At 34.8% G+C, this 24,041-nt stretch overlaps 2 protein-coding genes and 1 long non-coding RNA gene across 4 annotated transcripts; all 3 read right to left on the bottom strand.

The window, feature by feature from the left end:
- Positions 1–6,573: 6,573 nt before the first annotated feature.
- Positions 6,574–11,293, bottom strand: LOC115453687. 2 transcript variants are annotated; one of them, XR_003939589.2, is made up of 4 exons: positions 11,169–11,293; positions 10,880–11,070; positions 10,215–10,419; positions 6,574–6,927 (listed from the first exon to the last, which is right to left on the bottom strand). It is a non-coding gene; the product is annotated as an uncharacterized LOC115453687 (long non-coding RNA). The 2 variants fall into 2 exon arrangements; XR_003939588.2 differs by lacking the exon at positions 6,574–6,927 and having other exon boundaries at positions 10,165–10,419; positions 11,169–11,287.
- A 2,073-nt stretch (positions 11,294–13,366) lies between these two features.
- On the bottom strand, positions 13,367–17,548 carry LOC115453688 (transcription factor Adf-1). The gene is made up of 2 exons (XM_030182406.2): positions 17,263–17,548; positions 13,367–15,938 (listed from the first exon to the last, which is right to left on the bottom strand). The coding sequence occupies exons 1-2, from the start codon at positions 17,393–17,395 to the stop codon at positions 15,217–15,219; spliced, it is 855 nt and encodes a 284-aa protein (XP_030038266.2). The 5' UTR covers positions 17,396–17,548; the 3' UTR covers positions 13,367–15,216.
- A 1,858-nt stretch (positions 17,549–19,406) lies between these two features.
- LOC115453686 lies at positions 19,407–22,884 on the bottom strand. The gene is made up of 2 exons (XM_030182405.2): positions 22,653–22,884; positions 19,407–21,290 (listed from the first exon to the last, which is right to left on the bottom strand). The coding sequence occupies exons 1-2, from the start codon at positions 22,882–22,884 to the stop codon at positions 20,578–20,580; spliced, it is 945 nt and encodes a 314-aa protein (XP_030038265.2). The 3' UTR covers positions 19,407–20,577.
- Between the last annotated feature and the right edge of the window lie 1,157 nt (positions 22,885–24,041).

The raw sequence follows: 24,041 nt of genomic DNA, 5'->3' as shown, positions 1-24,041 counted from the left end.
CTTTTGTTTACGATGAATTAGCTATGCTGGGGCCTTATTTTCTATGCCATACGTTATTTTGACAGTGCATAATAAGCACGTTACGCATCGCGTTTAAGACAATAGAAGTTGGCATACAGAATACCATTCCACGCTAATGTCTTGAAGATAACGTAACACGTGTTACGAGCTTACACTATAAGCGAATAAGGCCTTGGAATACTTTGTTATAAAAATTCCTCATAATTCCAATATTACATATTCCGACAATAGGTATAAATAGAATTGTTATTTAATAATAATTCATTTATTTCAAAACATAATATTCCATAGTATAATATTTTGCATTTTAGTAGTCAAAAGGCACTTATGATTTACGTTAGTATGTAATAATGCTATCTATTTACGGAATCAATTAGAGGACAATCAGATTTTGTCGCAATGACAAATTGGAGACTGTATGCAACATTTGATGAAATGGTTTCCAATTGGAGCCACACTAAATGATAAAAATTACCAATAGTATTGATACATCATCCAAACAGATCATTGGTCCCAATATTGGTAATTTATTGCAAGGTTACACAAAACTGTCATCGAACAAAGCCCTGTAGAAAAGTCTATCAAAGTAGAATTTGTTGGTTTAGGACAGCAGTGACTGGGCCCTTGTAAACGTTATCATATGGATAACAAGTGATCAAAGGGCCCGAGCCCGTTCGGGGAATCAATTTATTTTCTATTAGTTTTACTTTCATTTTATTTGGTAACTAGCTTTGCCCGCGTGATAGACTTTTTGCAGAAAAAAATCCTGCTATGCATTTTCCCGGGATAAAAGTGGCCTATGTCCTTACTAGGGCTCCAAATAATCGTCATAACAAATTTCATCGTAATCCGTTCAGTAGTTTCAGAGTTTTTTGCTTGCAGGCAGACAGATGCGGCTGGAATTTTGTTTAATATAATATGTTTCAACCTTTGCTTGCGGTTTCACCCACGTAAAACAGTTTTCCGAGATAGAAGCTTCGGTAAATAAGTTACTGAATAAAACAACAATGGGAACTATCGACTACAGAGGATTTTTTATGATAAAGAATTTTCAAAAACCTTAATAATATTATGTTTATAGTGCGTGGGTGCAGATGCACTTCCCTAAAACTAATCATGGCGGCGCTGATGGAAACAGTCTACATTATTTCATTTACTTTTAAGTGGTGTACGGCTAAAAACCCTACAAGTAATGAACCGCAGATAGCATCCGTCATGCGTGAAAATAGCATTTCAAGGCAACCGTTTAACGCGTTCCAACTAAATAATGTTATCTAATATTCGTGAGCGATTTTATTCAATATCCCGGTGGGCCGACCCTCGTCGTTCACAAATCAAGTATTTTACTTAAACCTTGGATATCGCATGTTATCCCTTTACATATGGAGGCGAATAATGGATTTAGTATCGGCCAATATCGGATTTACATACGTCAGAGACCCTAGAATTCAGTAGATCTTACAAAAGAATATGATTTAGATTATATAATTTGTGATCATAGAGGCGGTAACTTTGCGAATTTTGGATATTAGATGGGAAGATTTTCTTTTATGAAAATTTATTTCGCAATACGTCTTCAAAGGCGGTTATTTATGTCGGTGAGTTTAATGGCAATTTGTGTTTGATATGGCGGTACGCTCATCCCTATTGATCTGAATTCTAAGCAATAGGTACTTAATGACCGCACATTCGTTTTATCTCTTTCGCGCTCTGTCAATATGATTATTGACAGAGCGAGATTATTGAGAGAGTTTACGTGATCGTAACGGTGTATAGAAGACTCACAGTCCCTTACGTATGTCTCCAGAGATCTGCATGCACATAAATCATTATTAAAACACACTCCAAATAAATCAGTTATCAAATACTTAATATTACTTTACGTCCTCGCCCGCGTGAAAGTGTTCCCGGAGTAGAAAGTAGCCTAAGTCCTTCCCAGGCTGTCAAATTATCTCCATACCATTTCATCCAATGACGTTTTACAAATAGACGCGTCATACACTAACAAAATTGCAGATAAAAACAGCGCAGTATTTACTATAGTCACAACCCATTGGGTTGTGACTATAGGTCACAACCCAAGCGGCTCGCATTGATACGCGCCGAGTGAGCCCGAGTATGTCCGAACGGACCCGAGCGTCGACCGCCCCGTCGCCATGTCGGTTGAATCAAATGCATTTATTAGTTAAAAAATAAGTTAAATAGTGTATACTTATTACTAACGTATGAAATGAAACGTTTTTTTTTCATTCACAATTGGAGTATAATTTGTACATCGTCTAAAAACACAGGAAGACATTTTATTTATAAAAATACAAAAGTTAGTAAGCCGACTAGCGGCGACAGTGGTTGGAGGTTGACTAAGTGAATGTCAGGCAATTACCTTACTTTCGTCTTGCCAGTATTGAGCTCGGACTACGTATCTATGTAATAAAAACATCTTAGATTTCATCGATATCCGTTGGGTAGTAGTTAAGTTTATCGCGTTAAGACAGGTAGACAGATACGGCGGGTAGGCAGGCTTATTTAATAATATGTTTTTAGAACTTTTCAATAGGAACAATTTCGTCATTCATGATTTTTGCATAACTTTAACAGTTTACGAAGTGCACGCAATGGAAGTTCTCAAAAGGAATAAATTTTCCTCGTTTTAGCAACATTTTTCTTTGATGCTTCGCTTGTATTGGTTATGGTGTGATGCGATCTAGCCTTTATCAATAAATGGGATACCTAACACTAAAATATTTTTTCAAACAAACTTTTCAGCTTTATGTAGTAGTATAGATATCACAAAAAGTAATACTGAAAATAAAACACAAATCGCTAATTGCTTGACTAACAATTTGACATGTATGCAAGGTTTGGGGTGGCGGAACACAAAACGGCACTTAGCTTATTAACGGAGTTCCATAGAACCGACCCCGAGGACGTGTCTAATGTGATGGAGCTGGCTTACGTCAGGCTAACTCCGACGTATGATACGGTAATTACTAAGTTTCCTACCGTCGCTTGTTTGTAAGGACATAAGGTTCAAGATACTGAGGAAAAATCTTGAAGTTCATCAGATGACTCTAGGGGAAGTGGAATGATTATGGATTGATGTTTTTATGATCCAGGGATTTTAGGACACATTGGTACAGATTAAAGGTGAGTACAGGTTTTTTTATTAATGATTTAAGAAGTGTTTAAATACAATGTCACAAGATATCGTGGTTGTGTTTTATGCTGGTAGAGTATTGGGGTGGGGGTCAACTATTTCGTACGTATCCCCCCTCCCCTGGTGACTACAGAGTACGTCAATCGCTTAGCAATATGGTGGAAACAAAAATATCTTTTGGCAAGTAGGTAAAGTAATTAATTAATGATAGGATAAAACACAACCGTAATAACGGGGATACGTAGGTCTATGTCGCTTTTTGTTTCTGCATGTGGACAAGGGTTAATGTAAGAACCTTGCCATCTGCTGTCGTAAACCTCTTTAAAGAATTTATTGCTTAGAAGTTACGGCTTGCAATAAAATATGAAATGAATTGTCGAAATGTTAATGAGTTTAAGGGCCTTTCTACATGACGTTTCTAAAGTCGCTTCAAATGCAGCTAATACGAAATATATTCGACAGCTGTTTTTTTTTTTTAATTTAAATAAGGTCTGTGAAAACGCGTAGCGCAAGTAATATTTAAAATGCGCGTCGACGGCGCTAGGAAATAAAGTCTGCATACGTTCTTTTGTGCATATTTGACTAGATAGTAAACATTGTATAAATAATGAAAATTGAGTTATAATATGTTAAACTTTAGATACATTTTTCTTAGCAACAAATTGACAGCGCCTGTGTGGCGCTTAATATGTTTGTAAATTTCCTTACAGATGTGTTTTAATAGTAATCCATTTAATATGTATGGCATATATTATTGGTAATGAACCACATTTAGGAAAGGTTATAGATATTTACCGATTATCCGCTGTTCTGCTCAGCGAGATGACATGATGCCAATAAGCAGCAGTATTTATTCCTTTAAATAAAAGGGTAGGTAGAAGCCGATGGTGTATAAATGTAGCTACACTAAAATACGAAAAAGAATCCTTCACCACGCAGTATGTGCTCAAATTGTTTACCTGTTATACTATAAAAAATATGATTTTAAGAGAAAAAAACAGAAAGAGTGCGCAGGTTCGAAATCTCATTATAATGCACAGAAATTCGTTTTCATAGTCATGACATTCACTACTGTTTCAAACTAAAATTCTACTGCTGCTTGAAAATGAAATAAAAAAAACCTATTTACATAGTCTCCTTACGTGATCTGCTAGGTTAGCTGTCTAATTAATTACAATAATTTATTTTTAATATTTTGAAAGTTTTTACGCGTTATTCTTCATACTTGAAAATGAAAAGAGAATTATAAATAATTGAATTAATCCATAACAGAATTTTCGTTAAGCTGCCCTTATTAATTTTTTGAATGTGTGAGTATCTTAATTAAATGCTCATAATTAAATTTTGTGTTGATTAAAGTCAAATGAAATTAAAGTTAATTATAACGTAATTTATTTTTGAGACTAAATACAGATTGTTTTTTTATGAGCGTGGTTATTTAATTATGAATTTGGATACATTTTCCTCTGCATGTTTTTATTTGATATTAATTGCCTTATTAGCATTGTGTTTTAATGTGGTATAGGCAAAGGAAACATTTCATAACGCCAGGGCAAATTATTTTCTAAGAACAACTTCGGTTATATTTGTAATGGTAATAAATTAGGTTATAATGTATGTAACCTTAAAGAAATGTTGAGGTATGTAAAACACGAGATCAAAAATGTACAAAAGTCATTTCAAATATAAGTACATATGAGAGTCCGCCTGGGTAGGTACCACCGCAGTGTCTATTTCTGTTGCCAAGCAGCAGTGTGTATTCACCGTTGTTTTCCGGTTTGAAGGACATTGTAGCCAGTGTAACTACTGGGCATAATGAGACTTAACATATCATGTCTAAGTATGGCGAGCGCAGTGGAATACCAAACAAAACTTTGTAATTCATGGTGTTGGATGGTGTTTCTACTGTTTATGGGAGGTCCTATCGCTTACCATCAGGCGAACGACAACCTCGTTTTATTATGCAGAGCTATAAAAAATAATTGTATCGTCTCTACAATACTCAATGATAACGAAAATGAATTTTATTTTGTCAGAGTATTTTGATCTTAAATAAGGTACATAAAGAGAAATAATCCGTAACTGCAAAACAGAATGCTCTTATTTTTGCTAAAGCATTTCACTTCAGTCGCTTTAGGTAAATTTTTTGGCGAGATTTCCCCGGGCGAAGCGATATTCATACTGTAGATAAATGAAATGTATCTGAACCAGGACTTTTTCATATTATTGAAAATCTGGAACATTTAAGTATTGGGCGAACAACAATAAAAAAACATATGGGACGAACATGAAGCTGTTAAAAAAAAAACACTAAATAATTTTGAAAATTGGCTCATACATAATTGGCGGAGATATCACGTCATACATACAAAAGAAATTTATCAAAACGAGTACCTTCTCCATTTTATAGCATATATTTCGAAATGACACTTCTCGCAATTATATTATTGTTTTGTATGTAGCGGTCATAAAATTAAAATAATTTCAGAATAACAAGATCTAGGTCCAAGAAACGGAAAATTACTTAGTTTGATGATTCAATTTTGACCGTCTTAGAGACACAAAGCCAAGTGAGACAAAAATGGGGTTTGGCACAAAGTTTTGTGATACTAACCGTAATTTTAAGTTTGTTTCACAAACTAGTTTCAACTTGCATGAAACTACCATTTTGCGAACGGTTTAAAGAAAATAACTGAAGTGAAATTTTACTAACTTACCATTATGCATATTGTATGTCGACAATGTGGTTTTAGCACTTAAAATACTCGTATAATTTTATTATCAGATTCTTGGAAACATTTAAACAAACGTCTACTCACTTTTTGACTACATTTTTAGTCGTACGTTGTATTTGAATTTTGGTGTTTCGTTACTATTGCAATTCTATGGGCGGGGTCCCTTAATCACCGTAAGATTATGTATAATATAGTACCAACCATAAAATATACCAATAAGGAACTTGTATTTATATGTTTTTTTTTCTATTATTTGTGTTTATCTATTGTATATGTTTATTGAGTATGTTCGTGTATTTGTAATTTGTATTTACGTTATATTATTTTTAGTCGTTTTTTCTTTTCATATTTTATCATATATTATTGTTTCATCTCTACATCGCCCAAAAATAAATTGTTAGAAAATGTCTTCGGCATTAAGTCCGCCTTCATACATGAATATATAAAAAAAGCGTGAAAATAAACAAATAAGATTAATAAACTATTTTAGAATAGCAGAATTACTTCTAATTATTACTTTATTTAAAACAGATGATAGATATTTACTGTCTTACTTATAAAACATACGCAAAGCTTAGTTAAAACACAAATTTACTCGATCAGCTGTAAGTCAAAGCCGCCATCTTGCCTCTTAATAAGGTTTAAACTAGGAACCGGTGATGTTTTTGACAGCTATTTAAGCAATTCTTAACCACCTCTTAACGCTAACATAAGTTTATAAGTAAGACTATTATTCACTAATTCTTGTGTATTAAGACTATTGATTGCTTTACGTAACCTTATTTCGAACTATGGAGTTAAATGTTTGCTGTTATTTATGTATTTAGCAAAGTCCTTACGTATGCAACACGGACTCCGCTGCTAACTCTTACGGCAACTTGGTAACGTATTTATGACTTGCCAAGGCTTCTTCGGAACTTGATTGTAGTAGTTATGAATGGTTTATACCTGGTTTCGTTACGACTCGTGTAAGTCCATGTGATTTTGAACCCTATGAGGTTGTGGCGACTCCGTCTGAAAGGTATTCCTGATAACATGATCCATATTTTTTATCAGTTTAATACGATGTTGATAGATACCTACATATAGTAAATGGATCCACACGGCTTAAAAATAAAAGAAGATAAAATAGATGTTGTAGAGATGTTATTTTTTTGCTTATCATAAATTAGTTGCCAAAGAGCCCGAAAATTTCACGTGCTCAATTTTTTTATTGTAACTCAGTAAAGTTGCTACACTGCATCTGATGTTAAGCGAAGTGAAACTCAAAGAAAATGCCGACCTGCCTGATACGATCGGTAATAATTTTGCTAAATTTCTTAACTTTGTGCTACGGCCGGTATCAAAAATAATTAAAAATGCTAAGCGCTTCATGAACTAAGAAGAACACCGAAAGAAAATTATATTTAAGTTGTTCGACGGTTTCTTCATCTTTCGTGTCCAATTAGCCCTTAGAGGAAGAAAGATGTTTATCCCTTTTGCGTCGTCCGGCTGACATTGAAGAAAACTTGTAGACGTACTCAGTGGGGAAGGCGGGGGTCATAATACCCTACATAAGGAAGGATAAAGTTGACTAAAAACAATAAGTTTTTTATTACACTGACTTTGTTAAGATCTATGTATTAGAATTGCAATAGAAATATTTATGTTCAAATATGTATAAGAATATTCTTAAAATAAACTGATTTAGTGATCTATAAAATTGAAAGTTCTCAACTACTAGAATATAAAATTAAATTAAATCGAATGTAGAAATTGTTTTGTTGTGGCAACGCCTTTACTGTGCCCCAGCATTGCCGACTTTCATCAGACAGTGACCACTTACCATTAGATGGGCCGCTATTCGTATGTCTTTGGAAGCATTAAAAAACCCTTTACTACACTGTCATCATCATCATCATTTCAGCCGGGAATCGTCCACTGCTGGACATAGGCCTCCCCAATTGAGCGCCACAGGGACCACCACACTATACTTCAAGAATAATATTAACAGTGCTACTTTAAAGGGGCTAAATCCCCTTTTCAGATTTCTAAATCCCTACCCGTGCTGAGAATAACATTTAGGTACAACGGTCAACATTCCGCTATGTCTGATCAATCAAATGCCAATACGGTCTTTAACTTATTCTCTGGAGATAAACAAACTATACTTACATTAACTATCATGACAGTTTGTTAGTAATTAACTGAACTGCGAAATTGATTAAATGTGTCGTAGGCTTAATAGGGCGATCGACTTGCCCGCTATCACGTCATGGGACGAAACATATGGGACGAAAAGACGGTGTCCTGCACCCAACTTGGTGGTCTGTTTGCCGTGATGTGTGTTTTTGTTATAGTAATGGATATGTAGACGCAATTACAGACAACCCAAGTATCAAAATCATTGAACATTCTTTAAGATGATAATCTCGAGTTTAAGAAGCGAATAAATAGCTTGCGTACCACGACTACTTATAAAAAATAGCACCTTCTAAACTTTCAATATGAAAGTAATACATAGGAAACTTAGCATGGCATATACTAAAATATATTGTATTGCCCAGTAATTATACAAAAACAAAACAAACACAGGCACGCCTGTATCCCCGAAACGGTAGGCAGAGGTGTAACCAGTGCACCCATTTTTGCCTTGTATGTTCCGTCCCATGAAGTGACGGAGGCGAACCTATCGCCACATCTGGCACAAATTACAGCTTCCGGGTTGATAGAGCAGCAACATCCAATATAACTTTATCCAACACGAGATTTGAACCCGAGACCAGAGTGTTGCACTTTGTACTACGTCACTAAGACGGTCAGTAATTATACAGAGTAGAGTATCCTTCAAAACAAAATACAACAGTACTTCAATGTTGTTGGAAAAAGCGGTAGACTTTTATAATACATATCGCAGTCAATTCCAGGTCATAGCTTCCAAAGAGACACTAAAATAATAGCTTTTATGCCATTACAATTATGAACCATTTTCATTAGTATAAAAATAAACTGTTACACTACGACGGTAATGACTGCATACCATCCCCACGGAAATCATGAAACACCACGGAACTATTATAGCATTCGTATTTTTGTATAAACTATTGTTTCTGTTTCTCGATGATTTTTCGTTTCCTCAGCCGTAGGGAAATGTGGTTTTTCAATAGTTATCTGATTTTATTTAGAATTAATAATAATTTTATTTCATTTCCCTAAAAATGAGAATATAGCACAATAGAGTGATATGAGTTTATTTATAAATTATACTGTTTTCAGACCTTGGTAGGAAGCATTATGATAGATAATTAATTAATATAGTACTTAGTCGATCTATGTGTAAAATTTGATTCAAATTAATTCAGTGGATTATAAATAAAAATATTCACCCAAACAAAATACAGGCAGCACATCGCACCTATTAATTAAACTTACATATCCGAGCTATGAAAATCAATTGCCAATATTCGTATTTTTTTCTTAAATCTGTAATAGTTCACGAAACTCTATCAAGGCTTATAAAATCCTCAACAACTATCATAAAATCGATGTAATCCAATAAAAATGCAGAGCGAGGGAAAACAGAATTAATGAGGTAAAAAATATTGGCTCCGGCGTCGGGTTCGTCTGCTTCGTGCGTAATCAATATTCAAACGTAATGTTATTATTGCAAAGTAGTCTAGGTTTCTGAATACAAATGGGCTCGGTGACCTAAGTCGTGAGAGGCAAGAGGATAAAATAATAAATAAAATAATTAGATAAAATAATAATAAATATTTCAGTCAGTCAATCGTCCACTGCTGGACATAGGCCTCCCCTATTGAGTGCCACGGGGACCGGTTTTAGGCCGCCCTCATCTATCGGACTCTGGCGACCCTCACCAGATCGTCGGTCCATCTCGTGGGGTCATTTATATCTTAATATAAATCAACGTGCAGTGGCGAAGCCTGACTTTTTCCGAAAGCGTACCCAATACACCATAAAGGTACATAACATAACATAACATCACGCATTTTATCCCCGAAGGGGTATGCAGAGGCGCAACTAGGGCACCCACTTTTCGCCAAGTATGTTCCGTCCCATGATGTGATAGGGGGCGAGCCTATCGCCATATCGGGCACAAATTCCAGACTCCGGGCTGATACTGAGCAGAAAAACCCAAATATCACTTTGCCCGACCCGGGATTCGAACCCAGGACCTCAGAGCGCTATTGTACCGGACGTGCAATACAACTACGCCACCGAGGCAGTTAGTAGTAGTACCATAAAGGTACTACTACTAATATGCTTAAATGCGGTCTTCAAATCATTTCAATGAAAATTACATTTGACATAAGTCACGAAAGGGTAGCTAGCAGGTATTGGGTTATATGGGCCCTTCGTCACTGTTGTCTTGTTAGGAAATTCCACCGCTACAGCTCATGTCTTGTATTTGTCACATCCCCTGTGAGAAGATAATCTTGTCACGTGGCCGCCACGGCTTCCGCGCACCCGCGCTGCTCAAACGCGACACCACATTATGTCGTTACCCTGAACATAAACAAAGACGTGTGTTTATTGATGGAATCTCCGGTTTATTAGAATTACCGTTTTGTGCAAAATCACTGGTTAAAAACAGATTTTAATTAATAAAATAATATGTTTGAATTTCTACTAATATTATAGAGCTGAATAGTTGATATCGATTTTGAAAGTTATTTTTCAATAATGATATTTCCATTTTAAGGTAATGTTTATAGTACTTAACACATTTTTGAATAAAGAGAGGGGACATGGCTGAAACTGAAAAGTTTAGTCTTCTATCCAATAATTATTTTCGTCTACTGGTCTTTGATACTATGTTTTATTAAAATACGATACCACGAAATCATCATGGTCTATTATCATTGCCACATAAAAATCCAAGATAAACACATTTCCTAATAAAATTATAGGTACTTATAAATTAGGCGTAATAAGTTCAAATTCAAAATATTTCCAAGATTCTTACACAAGTAAAACTTCCACTAAAGCCGACGGAGATTTCAACTTTACAAGTGTACCATAAGTAAGGTACACGCACCAAGTATTAAGTAACGAAATCAAACTTCCCACTTCCAAAGCAGATTAAAAACACTTTCACCCGAAGTGTCACAGCTGGGGTCTTGTTCGACACGAAATTAACTTTTCAACTGGAACTTGCTGTAATCAAAAATGTTCAGAATAATATATTAATTGGTCCGCTCGCTACAAACTTTTTCGATCTGAAAGTCGCCGTAATTTCCAGTTTTTACACTAACATAACCAATACAATGTTTAAAAGGTATTGGAGTGGAAAACGTTGGATTAGTTGGAAATGGTTGCCACGCTGTGCCGTGTAGCCGTGACCAACTCGATTATGTGGAGCGAATGCAATAAAAATGTATTATAAAAATATCGATGGAAGGAAATAACAGGATTGTGCGACTGGTAACTAGCAATTTGTTTGATCAAGGATGGTCATTTAGTTCTTTGATAAGATTGAAAATCAAAATATTATAAGCGACACTATTTGTCATGGACAATATGCTATGCCTAAGAAGATAATTTTATATGATTCTGATGGTTGAATTTGTAATTTAGGTGTTGAAATTGCAGTGTTTTCCATATGTGATATTATTATCAATAGTTTTAGGGTAGTTTTTGCCGAGCAATACTTTAAAAATATTTTATTTTTATACGGGCATAATAAAAGAGTCCACTGCACCTTATGGTAAGCGGTGTGTGGTACAGACAGAATCTCGACTGAGGAGTGACGGTAACCCTCGGCAGTCGACTCAATTATGCCGGCCTGTTCAAAATATATAGGCTGATCTAGGAATGCCACATTATATCGGATTTTACACCTTGTGTAAGGTTGTTGCTATCCGGACGTATACAAATATCCTTCCATCAGCAAATATAAAAATTACCACCTAATTAAGGTAATTTTCATTATAATTCCACTATCCAATATTGTATTACTATTTACTAATTACCGGGCCGTCAGTAGATCCTAATGTTGGAATTCGAAACTAATAGACAAGTTCTCTTGATATCCACATAGTTTCGATACTAAATACGCGGATATCTGTTGGTGTTTGTATTAAATTATGACGCTTTATTAGTCCAATATTATATACGTATTAGTAAGAGTTATCATGCAAGGTTTGCTTGAACTTGCTATAAATACATTTTCAATCTTTAAGATTTGCCCGAACGCGCCATTAAGGCGAGGATTTCCTTAAGTTTTCATTAGACAAACAGTCCTATTTTAAATAAAAATAAAACACTATTTACTTTCTCATAAAAAACAAACACAACTAACTCAACATCAACAATAGATATATAAAAAGCAAAGCGTGGAGACATTACTTCCGAACAATTTAGCCTCAAGCCCAGTGGAAAAAACGTTATGTCCTTTTAAATCTGGAGCGGTGACGACATCCAGTGGAATGGAATTTCCTTTGCGTCTCGCCAGAGGCTATCTTTACCAGCGGTTTCTAAACTTGTAAGGCCTTGAAATAACTTAGGTCTTTTTGCGTCAAGTACTTTGAGGAATCTTATTAAAGATAAAAAATTGATCACAGGTAATAAAATTAATATATTGAAGTGAATCAAAAAAGAAGAGAATGTGAAGTAGTACACTTAGATTTTTTTATTAAAGGACACTGTTACGCCGCAAAAGACCAGAGGAAAAGGTATTTTAAAAATAAATAAAAAATTAATGCATTAATATATTTCAAACATTAAACGCGAACCTCACAATATTGTTTTACACTATTCATTTCATTTTATAACTATTGACACGCGACTCTGTTACTTAAGCTGAAAAGTCGAGAATGTTACAGAAAATTCAATTTTCGAAAAAGTATTTCTTTTTCGTTTGCTTTATTACTAAACTTAATTAAATGGGTAGTGCAAATGAATGAAAGTTTTCTTGCAAACAAGAATTTTGTGTTCTCATCTCTGTCTTGCGAGAGTCTCATCATCTCTAACTTGAGTTTCACCTAAACACAAGACATAAACTGTTCGGCATTTACGTGTTTTATGAAATATTTTGATGCAAGGTGTAAATATTAGGTATTCTTGTTGTTACGGCCGCGCAGCATCCGGCGCGGGACATGCTCGTAATCCTAGATCCGCCCCGCAAACTGTTCTCTGTTTCATATATGATTTATGAAGATATTTCCTTGGTATTAGGAATGTTTAGGATACTGCGATATTACTTAAGACTATGGAGTCTAAGTTTTCAATAGTTTTTAATGCTTTGTAAATGAGGGTATAGCCTGACCAGAAAAATAAAATATTTGCTTTGCGAGCGCCATTTTTATTTTCTTTATAAAGTTAATATTGTCAGTATAAATATTTGATCAATAATTTACCACAACATAGCTGTTTTTTGTTTTCCTGGGGCTATACCTACTTTAAGACCGCGAAGTTAGTGTATTGTATTACTTAGATTAGTATGTTTATATATTATTAGTCAGAACACACAAGGCGAAATGTGAGTGCACTAGGGGCCTTTCCTTCTCTTTTGCATATAAAAGGCGCGACTGTGTGAGTTACGTAGTTTTGCCACCACAGTATGCATAATGTCTCGGTAATAAAAACAACTTTGTTTTCATAATATAACATTTAATATTTTTAGACCGCAATAGATACTTTAGTTACGAAGTTATACTTTAAAATGTACTCTTACAATTTGTATAAAGTCGAAATAAAGTTTAATGATACCAGTCCTGTATTATAGGGTTCCACTGCTAGACACAGGCCTGCTTTTCTGGTATGGTTTAGGCTTTATTTAACCACGTTATAATGCAATGCTACGGCACATCTGCATCAGCAGTAGATTAGCTGGTGGTAAGATATATTTTATATCTTCTTGGATAGCGACCACCGTACACAAAGTGTTAAAACCCGCCATAGTGGCCCACGTAAGTGTGTCGCGTTCCAGAATCAGCCTGTATATATCCGGTTCTAACAGGCCGGCATAATTTTGTCGACTGCCGAAGGGTAATCATCTCTCGTAAGTCGACATTCTATTGGACCCCATTCCACCATCAGGTGCAGTAGGGTCCCTTTGACGTGCTCCTATAAAAAAAACATTTAGGATGAAAAAACTCGTACTATTATGTACTCCGACACGAAACATTTACTATGATAAAGTTTTGAGATTTATTTCTGTATTTAAAAGGTATACCAAAACCATACATATTTATACAAATATACACAAACACTGCTAAGGTTATTGTAGCTGATATATATGCCAATAACAGGTACACTCAGCATTCACCAATTATATAACGTGTTGCAGTGGCGAAAGGCGAAATTTTCCGAACGCGAACCCGACATAACATAATATGCTAATATGCTTAAATGCGGTCTGCAAATCGTTCTAAAGATAACTAATTATCATAAATTACTACATAAAGGGAAGCCGGCAGGAATCCCTTCGCCACTGACTTGTTGTGTGAACAGAATATCATGATATATAAAATATGCCAAAATATGAGATAAACAAATTTCTTACTATCATTTACTTTTGGATTGTATTTATATAAACATAGAGTTGCCGTATTATTACGTCATGTTATACAAAAATATTAAAAATATAATTCATGTGTTGCGTTCGATCTAACATTTACTGCCTCAATAATATGTTATGTACATTTTACGTATTAATTATATATATACTTATGGAATATTGGATAACACATAAATCCAACCAAACATTGATATAAAACAAAGTGTGTTAGATAATTAGGAAATAATGTCCAATAACTACATTACATGGCAGTAGTCAATTCTGAGTTGTGGTAGCAGAATTTGTAAGACGCGCAGTATATATACCACCTACGAATAGGAACTGTGGAAGGGGCTGCGGCCGGTCAGGTGCAACATCTACCTAACAGAGATTTTTTCCTTCCATAGTAACCATCTTTTCCCTAACAGTGGCGACTACCTATGCACGACGCTACAACAGTGTCGAAAATATGACAGAAAATCTCGTTTTCTGGACTACAGAGTGAGATTCTTGGTTTCATATCTTATCAATCAGCTATGGACGAGGTGAAGGGATAGCATGATGCGGCTACGCAAGTAAGTGTTCGATAGTATTCTCGTATCAGTTTAGCGGAAAACTTATGTGTATCAGCTTTATGGACAATAAATAATTTGATTAGTCTAGGCTACGTTACTCTTGCAGATGAATCCTTGACTTTAGTTTTTTGCGTCAACACACCAGCAAGATGGTTACTTGTGTACTTATACAAAATGCTAGCTCTTAGCACAACAAACGTAAAAAAAAACTATGATGATTGTATTAAGTTATTTTTCTTTTATCCTCTCAACAGAATCTTTATTATCTGCCGATGTTGTGTTTCGTCCATTTGCTTCCTTGAGTTCACTGTTAGCTGTATCGTGACTTTCCTTAAGCATCATCATCTCATATTTTTGGACAGTAGCAAATATTTCAGACTTTGCTAAATTCTGATAATAAGGAGTCAGGGATCTTAACGTGGGTGCAATACCTTCTAAAAACTTATCTATGGGATGTTCAGGTTTTTTCTCGCTTTTTTTGAGAATATATTCTACTAAATATGCTGCCGTACTTGTAAGTCGACTTAGTTCTTTTTTCTCCTTAGAAGAAGTAGATTCTGACGCTCTAGGGGAGCCAGGTCGGTCAGGAGAGAGTGGATGTCGTGCTTGGGTCCCTGAGGGTGGCATTATCGCGTTTATAGGAGATTCTAAACACACCACAGCGTGAGGAAATGTATCCATACTTGATTCAGGTCTAGAAGAATTAGACGAAGCTGCATCTTCATTATCTGTTTTTAATTGCACGCCGTAAAAGTCATCTGCCTCGTCATCTGCAGTTAGTATCTCCTTTTTTTCTCGCTCTTGGAAAAATCCATCCATAAAAGACATGAGTTCATGATATTTATAATAAGGAACTTTTTTTGCATTTTGTCCTTTCTTGGCTATGGTCTTCTTGAGGGTTTTTCTGTATTGATCTCGAATGTTGTGCCAGCGAGAGCGACACGTAGTTCCTGTGGGAGATTAGCAATAATATAAATTAACAAAGAGTATTATTTGTTGTCTAGTCCGCAATGTTGATACTCGGAAATATTATGATTAAATATTCATGTTCATTGTTTTGTTTGGTCTGTATGTTATATTATTATATTGAAGAATATCACACATTTTAAAAATTAAAACAAACTCTTTTTTATGAAACTATAGAGCAAATTCAATGAATAATTCGTGCTGTCCGTATTCCCACCAAAATATTATCATTGTTTTGTTTGCACAATATTTGCTATTAAATTTTGTGCAGGCGTTTTCATAACAATCCTATAGAAGTACTTATTATACAAACTGGAAGGGCCATCGACAATGTATTGTTTAACCCGTGAGGTAGCTGAATGTTTGCCGGCAAACATTGACAGCTACGCGTGTGACGGAAAAATAACCTTATTATGTAGTATATATGTAGTATATAAGGTTATAATCCCGTGACACACGCAAATGTCATGTAGCTGTCTTGGCTCGCCGGCGATTCACGAGAGACCAAGAGTTAAGAAAGTTCCACTTTATTGTCCTATACAAGTATTTTTTCATAAATACTAGGTGCTTGAGGATTCGCCCACATAGAAAATATGCCCAATTATTTACCATAGAAGCAAATAAACGCGACATAGCGTAGCCTATATATTAATCAAAGAAATTGTCATTTCTTATGCCAAATTTCTTTCAAATCTACTACTGTTTATTTTGTGGAACGGCAATATCTAAAATTTAATTTCCAGGTCATGATTCTTTCAATGACAAAGTGATTAGCCGGATACATATGGGCGCTCAATAGTCTTGTCTCGTTACATCATGAAATCATAATAAGGTCAGAATTGTATGTAAATTAGTTACGCCTCTGCCTAGATTTCAGAAGATACACTCAAGCATGATTATAATAATATGTAGTGTATCTTTATGGAAATAAAATCACATGCACTTAAATATATTAAATTCTCTAAAAACTAAAATTTGTTTGACTACTATGTTTGACCAATATTAATCAGTATATCTAATAATTAATATGTATTTTTTGTGATAGAAAATAATCATAATGTGTGCATTAAACTTTTTACAATCCGAAGAGTCATTCCAGTTTGTTTAATACTTCTATGTAAGAGGCGCATGCGCGCTGTATGTCAAGGCAAGGCAGCCAAGAGCCGTTCTACGAATATAGGTTATGTTAGCGTTGTTAAGTTACGATCGAACGCGAAACAAAAAAGCACAATCTATGTTAATCGGAGCCGGTTTGTTTTTGAAAGGCATAATAAAGTTTGAATAATTTTAATAAAAATCTCAACTTACCATCGGTGTTTAATTTCTTTCCGATTTGATTCCATAACTTGTTTTTATGTTCACTGTCCCAATATTTTGGATGAGAGAAGTCGTACAAGACTCTGTTTGACCGTACCGATTCAATTAACAACTCGTCATGCATTATTTATAGAAAATAAGCGAATTAGGAGTAAAGAATTACCGCACACGGACACGTCACGGGCTTGCGGATTCGGCCCGGTCACTGAACCAGCGGCACGGACGCCCCGGCCTCGGAGCGCGGGGCGGGGGCCCGGGGCCGTCACTGACATTGACGTGTATTATGAACGAGTTTGTATAACTTATCTCTCGTATTTTTTGCTCGTAACGGAACACGGACGACTCGGGCACGGTACTGATGTGTGAGAATAAAGTATTTGGATAATTGGTTATCATTGTTGAGTTTTGTTTTATTTTTTTTTTGCTTTTGTGTTTATTTTGATCTTATAGTTTGATTAGTTGAAATATTGAGTGTATGTTAATTATAGATGACCCTTGTGTAGTATAAATATTAACGTAATTGCGTAGAGTTATAAGCTAGGGTTGATTATTTTTAGTGCGTAATAATTTTTGAAATTATTTTTGTATGATAATGTTATAAATATCATATCTTTACAACTTTTCTCTATGGATAAAGCATAGCTCTACAATTTCTATGCTGGTTGGAAGTGATGACTAGCAATTTACGTTGCTAGTGGCAAGTTTTACGGATTTGAGCAATGTAGTTAGAAAATGCTTTTCATTCAGATTAAGTGTTTGCTTGAAATCTCATTAGCCTGGAAAAATATTCTATAAGACGATGGTGTTTAACTTTGACTTAACTCTGTAGCACTATAATTTTTTGTTGGAATTCGTGGGACTTTTTTTTATATTTTCTATATGTAGGTGTGCTACCGTCTCCTTGCTCTAGCCCCTGTATATATATGGCCTGTAATCCGAGAGGTCTTCGGACTGAATTATTTTTAGGCTATTCTAATACTAAATACCCAGGAATGGACTCTATATATTATGCTTTGATATAAGGCGGCAGCCAGCCGTATAAACGAAACTAAAATCTTATGCAACAAGCTTGAAGAAGTGTGTACCACAGACCTTATATTGGAGTCGAATATGGAAATTTTATTACGTAGTACATCGTGTAGATATTGACGCATCGTATGCAGAAGCAGGCCCCCAAGGTTTAAGTCGGTATGCCGTTATAAAATTGGTAGGGATCCGATCCAGAGATCATTTAGGTAACATCTAGATTAGAAGGCCAGTGGGTCCGAAGGTCGGTAAGTCCGACATGACTATTTCGGTCGCCAGGTTTAAGAATGGCATCCGTAACATGCATTTTTACTGCTTGATAAAACAAAAAAAGGTATTGTCGAATGTATTTAACATAGCATTTAAGCTTCAGTATAAAATAAGCACTTTCTGTCAAGTTTTATCATGCATTTTTGTAAATATAAACACTCTGAGTAAACGTATACGTTTGTGTACAGCCGCGCAGTATCCGGCGCGGGACATGCCCGTAATCTCGCATCCGCTCCGCAAACTGTCCTCAGTTTCATTTGCTCGCAGTCAGATGATTTATGAATGTGTTTCCTTGTTTACCACATTTTGTATTAAAGTTATTCTTTGATTGCGATCGGGGTACTTTATAACATTATGGTAAGGTCATTGATAACATTTATGAAGGAATATATAATATGTCAGGAAAATGTCTATGAATATTATTGGTATAAATTAATATACGGTTATGTATTATTTAAATTATTTGTATTTATTAGGTTTATAAGATTCTAGATGTTGCTTCCCAAAACGCCTTTCTTGCTGTAATAGATCCTAGAACTCTAGTGATTCATAGCGCCACATATACGACGCCAAAGTCATCTATTAAAAATCAGATTTAAAAAATACATTACACCCATGTGTAAGTATGTGTTAACCCAGGACATGTACCCGTGCGCCAAAGTTTATCCAAATTCGTTTAGTTCTTTCTGCGTTTACTTCTAACAAACATTCAAACATTATTACTGGCTTTCGCATTTATAATATTAATAGGATTAGTGTCAAAACGTGTCACTTAAAAAATCATTCGAAACTTCATCTTACGAACCTAATATTATTATAGCAGTAATAAAACGACTTTCTTTTCAATATTGTATTTAATGTCCTTTGACCGCTATAAACGCGTAGAGTTCAATTTACAATGACACAAAGTCGAAAAGCTGTGAAGCGACGAGTCGCTCTCCATTAAGTAGGTATAAGAGCTTCAGAATTATAGAGAATAATGAACTCTATATTTATTGGGCTTTTTGAGCTGTGTTCGTATTAAATTTTTTCATGTTTTACACTTTTGCTTATCCAGCACAATTTACATCATATTTAAAAGGTTTCGGTTAGTTTCGTTTTAGAATGCCACTGATGAAATATAATACTTAAGATATACTTTAAACCTATCGAACATCAGATTTCGCCAACATTCTGCGTATCATCCATATAACATGCCTTATTTTTACCACAAAATATATTAAAAAAGATAAATTCGTAGGTTGTTTGGTAGGTGACCTCACACGTTATATTAAAACACATAAATAACAATATTATTTTACACGTTAAAATATATTTCAATAGTAATATAAATGTAGCTATATACAAGTCTTACCTTCTAGAATATATTTCAAGAAAATATATGTTATTTGGAATTTGATGATAGAAAATGTAGTCTTACTTTTTATAGTATAGACTAGCAAGCAAACGGGCAATCTGTTATTACGTGATTTGTACTACTTAGGAACATTCATAATTCCAGAACAATGATAAAATCACGAATGCTGATGAATAAAAAGTAAATATATGTAGTTTGCTGTTCCTAGCCTTAAAGGAAAATAATTGAGATTTGGGTAAGGTTATTTGAACTTTCGAAAATCACTCAAGATACGATTTGCTGAAGACAAACATGTCAACAAAGTGACGCATAGAAACACGTTACATAGTCAAAGGAACACGAGAAAAAACTTTGACAGGTAAGAGGCGATATTACAGAAGTTTCTCGTTTCCGAAACCATGATCTAGGACACATTTGCAAATGAAAGCTCTCTCGTTTCATCATTTTGACACCTCTACTGTATACACTAACGTGCTAGTTAAAGTTGTACGTTCAAATACCAAACGCATTTCCGAGGTTGAAGTCGCAGTCGAAAACATTAAACCGGCTTTACAAAGGGTTAACTTAACCCTCTTTTACATTATTCGTTCAGAGACATGCGCGTAAATAATAATAGCTCGTTAAAACCAGACTTTACGACAATAAATTATAAATTAATTTTCTTTTATCTTCTCAACGATATCCTTATTATCTGCTGAAGCAGAAGACTTTTGTGTATCCGATACATTCGGTCTTTGACTATATAAATCCTGTAATTCCTTTAACATCATCATCTCATACCTTTGAACGGTGGCAAATATTTCCGACTTCACTAAATTTTGACAGTAAGGCCTGAAAGATTTTAACGTAGGTGCAATACCGTCTAAAAATTTATCAACAGGATTTTCGAATTTCTTTTCTCTTTGTTTTAGTATATATTCCATTAAATATGCTGCTGTATTTGTTACTTGATTGATTTCTTTTTTCTCTTGCAAGGAAGATGCTGATGCTTTTGGGGAGCCGGGTCGGTCAGAAGATAGGGGATGACGGGTTCCCGAGAGTGGCGTAGTCGCGTTTATAGAAGGTTCTAGACACACTACAGCGGGAGGAAATGTCTCCATATTTGATTCTGGTCTCGAAGAATCAGAGGAAGCGTCTTCATTATCCGTTTTTAAATGCATATTGCTATAATCATCGTCGTCGTCTGCAGGCGGAGTCTCCTTTTTTTCTCGTTCATGAAAAAAACTATTCATAAAAGACATTTGTTTGTGATATTTGTAATATCGAATTTTTTTCTTTGCATTTTGTCCTTTCTTGGCTTTGGTCTTCTTTAGGGTTTTTCTGTATTGGTCTCGAATGTTGTGCCAGCGAGAGCGACACGTAGTTCCTGTGGGAGATTAAGAACTTTAAACAAACAAGAAAGTAGCTGTTGAAATATTATTACCGTAACACAGAACATGTGTAATTTTGGTATTAGAAGCATGAGGGAGAAGATTACAAATTATAGAGGAGCATTAAATGTTCCGAATGACTGCGTCTGACCATTGCCCAATCGTTATTTAGACTATAAATTATCTTAACATAATATTAATACCACTATAGTCCCTATATGCAGGTACAATTCCAAGCACATTTAATTTCCGTTTTGTGATGTGGGAGGCGTTTCTATCGCCATGTCGAACATAAATTCCATTCGTGGGCAACTCAGGCGTGTTCTATGAATAAAAAAAACCTGATTGTTTGGTTTGGATAATATCGTTAATAGAACAGATTATTTACTAGATGTTACTCATGACTTCGCCTGAGTGGAAAGCATTTCGCGCTACAAAAATCCTTAAATTAAATGACTTAAATCCATGTAATTTGCTATAATCTATAACACAATCTGTACGACTCTAGCGCCATATACTCAAAAAAGTCTATATGTTAATCCGAAGCATGGTCTATTCGTATGCCAAATTTTATCAAAATCCGTTGAGCAGTTCAGTAACTTTACGTCTAACAAATATCCAAGTAAGATATACTTCCTAGTTCTATGACATCGAACGCGCCAAACTAGGTTATCTGTATGGTTATCTATGACCTCAGATAGAATCTAGAATAATTTGAGAACACTACGACCAATGAAACGGTTAATTATTAATATTCATTTAAAGTGAACATTTAATTACTTAACACGTCATGATAGAGTGTAAGGAATTATGATGGAAGAGCGAAAATTAATTATAAGTTTGTTAAAATTTTACCAGTCATCCATTTACTTTAGCGATAGCGTGTGTTTTGTTGCAATTTGTCTAATGTACTCATTGTGTTAGATTAATAATTGGTAGTAAAAAAATAAAATGTAGTATTGGAGTAACAAAAAAAAATTAACTATACCAATCCGTGATTTTAAGTTTAAGTTTAATTTCTATGATGCTGTGTAGTCTTAATACTACTGATAAATGCTATGTTTATTCACGAAATGTAATTTAAAAAACATGGTAACTATGTATCCTCAAAATAGGACCCAAAGACAAAACGTATTAATTCTATTTTGCTACGACTATTCATCCAGGCGCTGCACGCGTTTATAGCGCATGCGCGTCATACGTCAAGTCATTCAGCAAAAAGGTTATGTTATCGTTGTTTTTGTCAAACGATAAACATGCGAAAACAAACTATCTCGGATATCATATAAACCTATGATCTTTGCCATTTATTTATGTATTATAACATCGTTTAAATCAACATAAAAAACCTAACTTACCGACGCTGTTCAATTTCTTCCCGATTTGGTCCCACAATTTGTTTTTGTACTCGCTGTCCCAATACTTTGGGTGTGAGAAGTCGTACAACGCTCTGTGTGATCTGACAAACTGTATCAACAATACATCGTGCATTTCTACGATTATAAGCAACACGTACACGTCCCGGTTGTTCGGCGTCGGCCCGGCCACTGAACTAGTACGCACCGGGCGCGGGGGGCCCGACACTGACATTGAGTGAACTTGTTCATATTACGTGTACTCAAGTAGAGGCTAAAGAACACGTTTATGTCCCTGACTCTGTACTGATGTGGTTATAAATTGAATGCAATTTCGAATTTCAAATCTCATAAATATAAAATATAGGTATAGAAATGTATATAACAACAAAACTTCTGTAATTTTATTATTGTTAATTGAATCCATTAACATATTTTATGTAGACACGAGCGTCCATATAAACTATTTGTTCAAAATCTGAACCCAAAATGGCAACCAAAACATCACTGTTATAACCTATTTATCCACGTGAACAACAAATAATTTTACTTATTTGATTAATATTTTTTATTCAAATTCAGATTTATACTTAGACTCGAGTTCTTATATCATGAGCATCACTCCGTACACAAACACAAGCTGTAAATATTGACTATACTAAAGTCAGTTTGAATGGATTGCAGTTCAATTCAGTTGAACACAGTGAAAGTTCGGAACGTCAAATCTAGTACGTAGTACATATATATCGATGATTGAACCTAAATTGTAACCTAAAAATATATATTTTTTTTATACTAGAAAATAATAAGTTTATTCATATCCTGAATTTTTTAAATTTGCAGACCTGTGCCTTTCGAAATCGCATATTCAATTAAGTTTTGTTTAAGTTGTCTTAGTTTGATGTGAGTGAGTGAAAGTTAATTGATGTGGGGAGTATAAACATTAACTTCGAAGTGTTTTTCTTTGAAAGTAACATTGTTACTTTATATATTAACTTTTTTATTCCCGTAGTTGATTTGATCTATTTTTAATGCCTTAATTCATGTTCAGCAATGTTTAACTTTAGGCGGGAATTGAACGTTACCTAACCATTTGTCTCTTGAACAAGTCCTAATAACTAGTTTTGTAAATTATGTTTATTATCAGATTTTAAAATCTTTCATTCTTATAATATTCAGAATTCGTTTAACTTAAATATTAATGAAATCTAGCCGCGCCTCTAACACGAATTTTCACACTAACCAGATAAAGACAGCGGTGTAATGGGGACTGACCCTAAACTTTTATTAGATGCTCATTTTACGCATTCTTAAGGGTTTTAGTGAGGGTAGTGACAGTGGACCGCTCGTAAAAATACAAAGTCTCGTGGTAAATGTATCATGGCGTTCTTT

Source organism: Manduca sexta, chromosome 15, assembly GCF_014839805.1.
Source record: "Manduca sexta isolate Smith_Timp_Sample1 chromosome 15, JHU_Msex_v1.0, whole genome shotgun sequence".
Lineage (NCBI taxonomy): Eukaryota > Metazoa > Arthropoda > Insecta > Lepidoptera > Sphingidae > Manduca > Manduca sexta.
The sequence above is the reverse complement of the archived record's forward strand: the minus strand, read 5'-3'. Positions and strand labels throughout refer to the sequence as shown.

What these genes read in the sequence shown, in the direction of transcription:
- LOC115453688 (XM_030182406.2), bottom strand. Translation starts at nt 17,395, where the DNA reads ATGCATGACGAGTTGTTAATTGAATCGGTACGGTCAAACAGAGTCTTG. An exon ending in AAAGAAATTAAACACCGATG is followed by an intron (nt 15,939 to 17,262) that starts GTAAGTTGAGAT and finishes AATCTCCCACAG; the next exon opens with GAACTACGTGTCGCTCTCGC.
- LOC115453686 (XM_030182405.2), bottom strand. Translation starts at nt 22,884, where the DNA reads ATGTCAGTGTCGGGCCCCCCGCGCCCGGTGCGTACTAGTTCAGTGGCC. An exon ending in GAAGAAATTGAACAGCGTCG is followed by an intron (nt 21,291 to 22,652) that starts GTAAGTTAGGTT and finishes AATCTCCCACAG; the next exon opens with GAACTACGTGTCGCTCTCGC.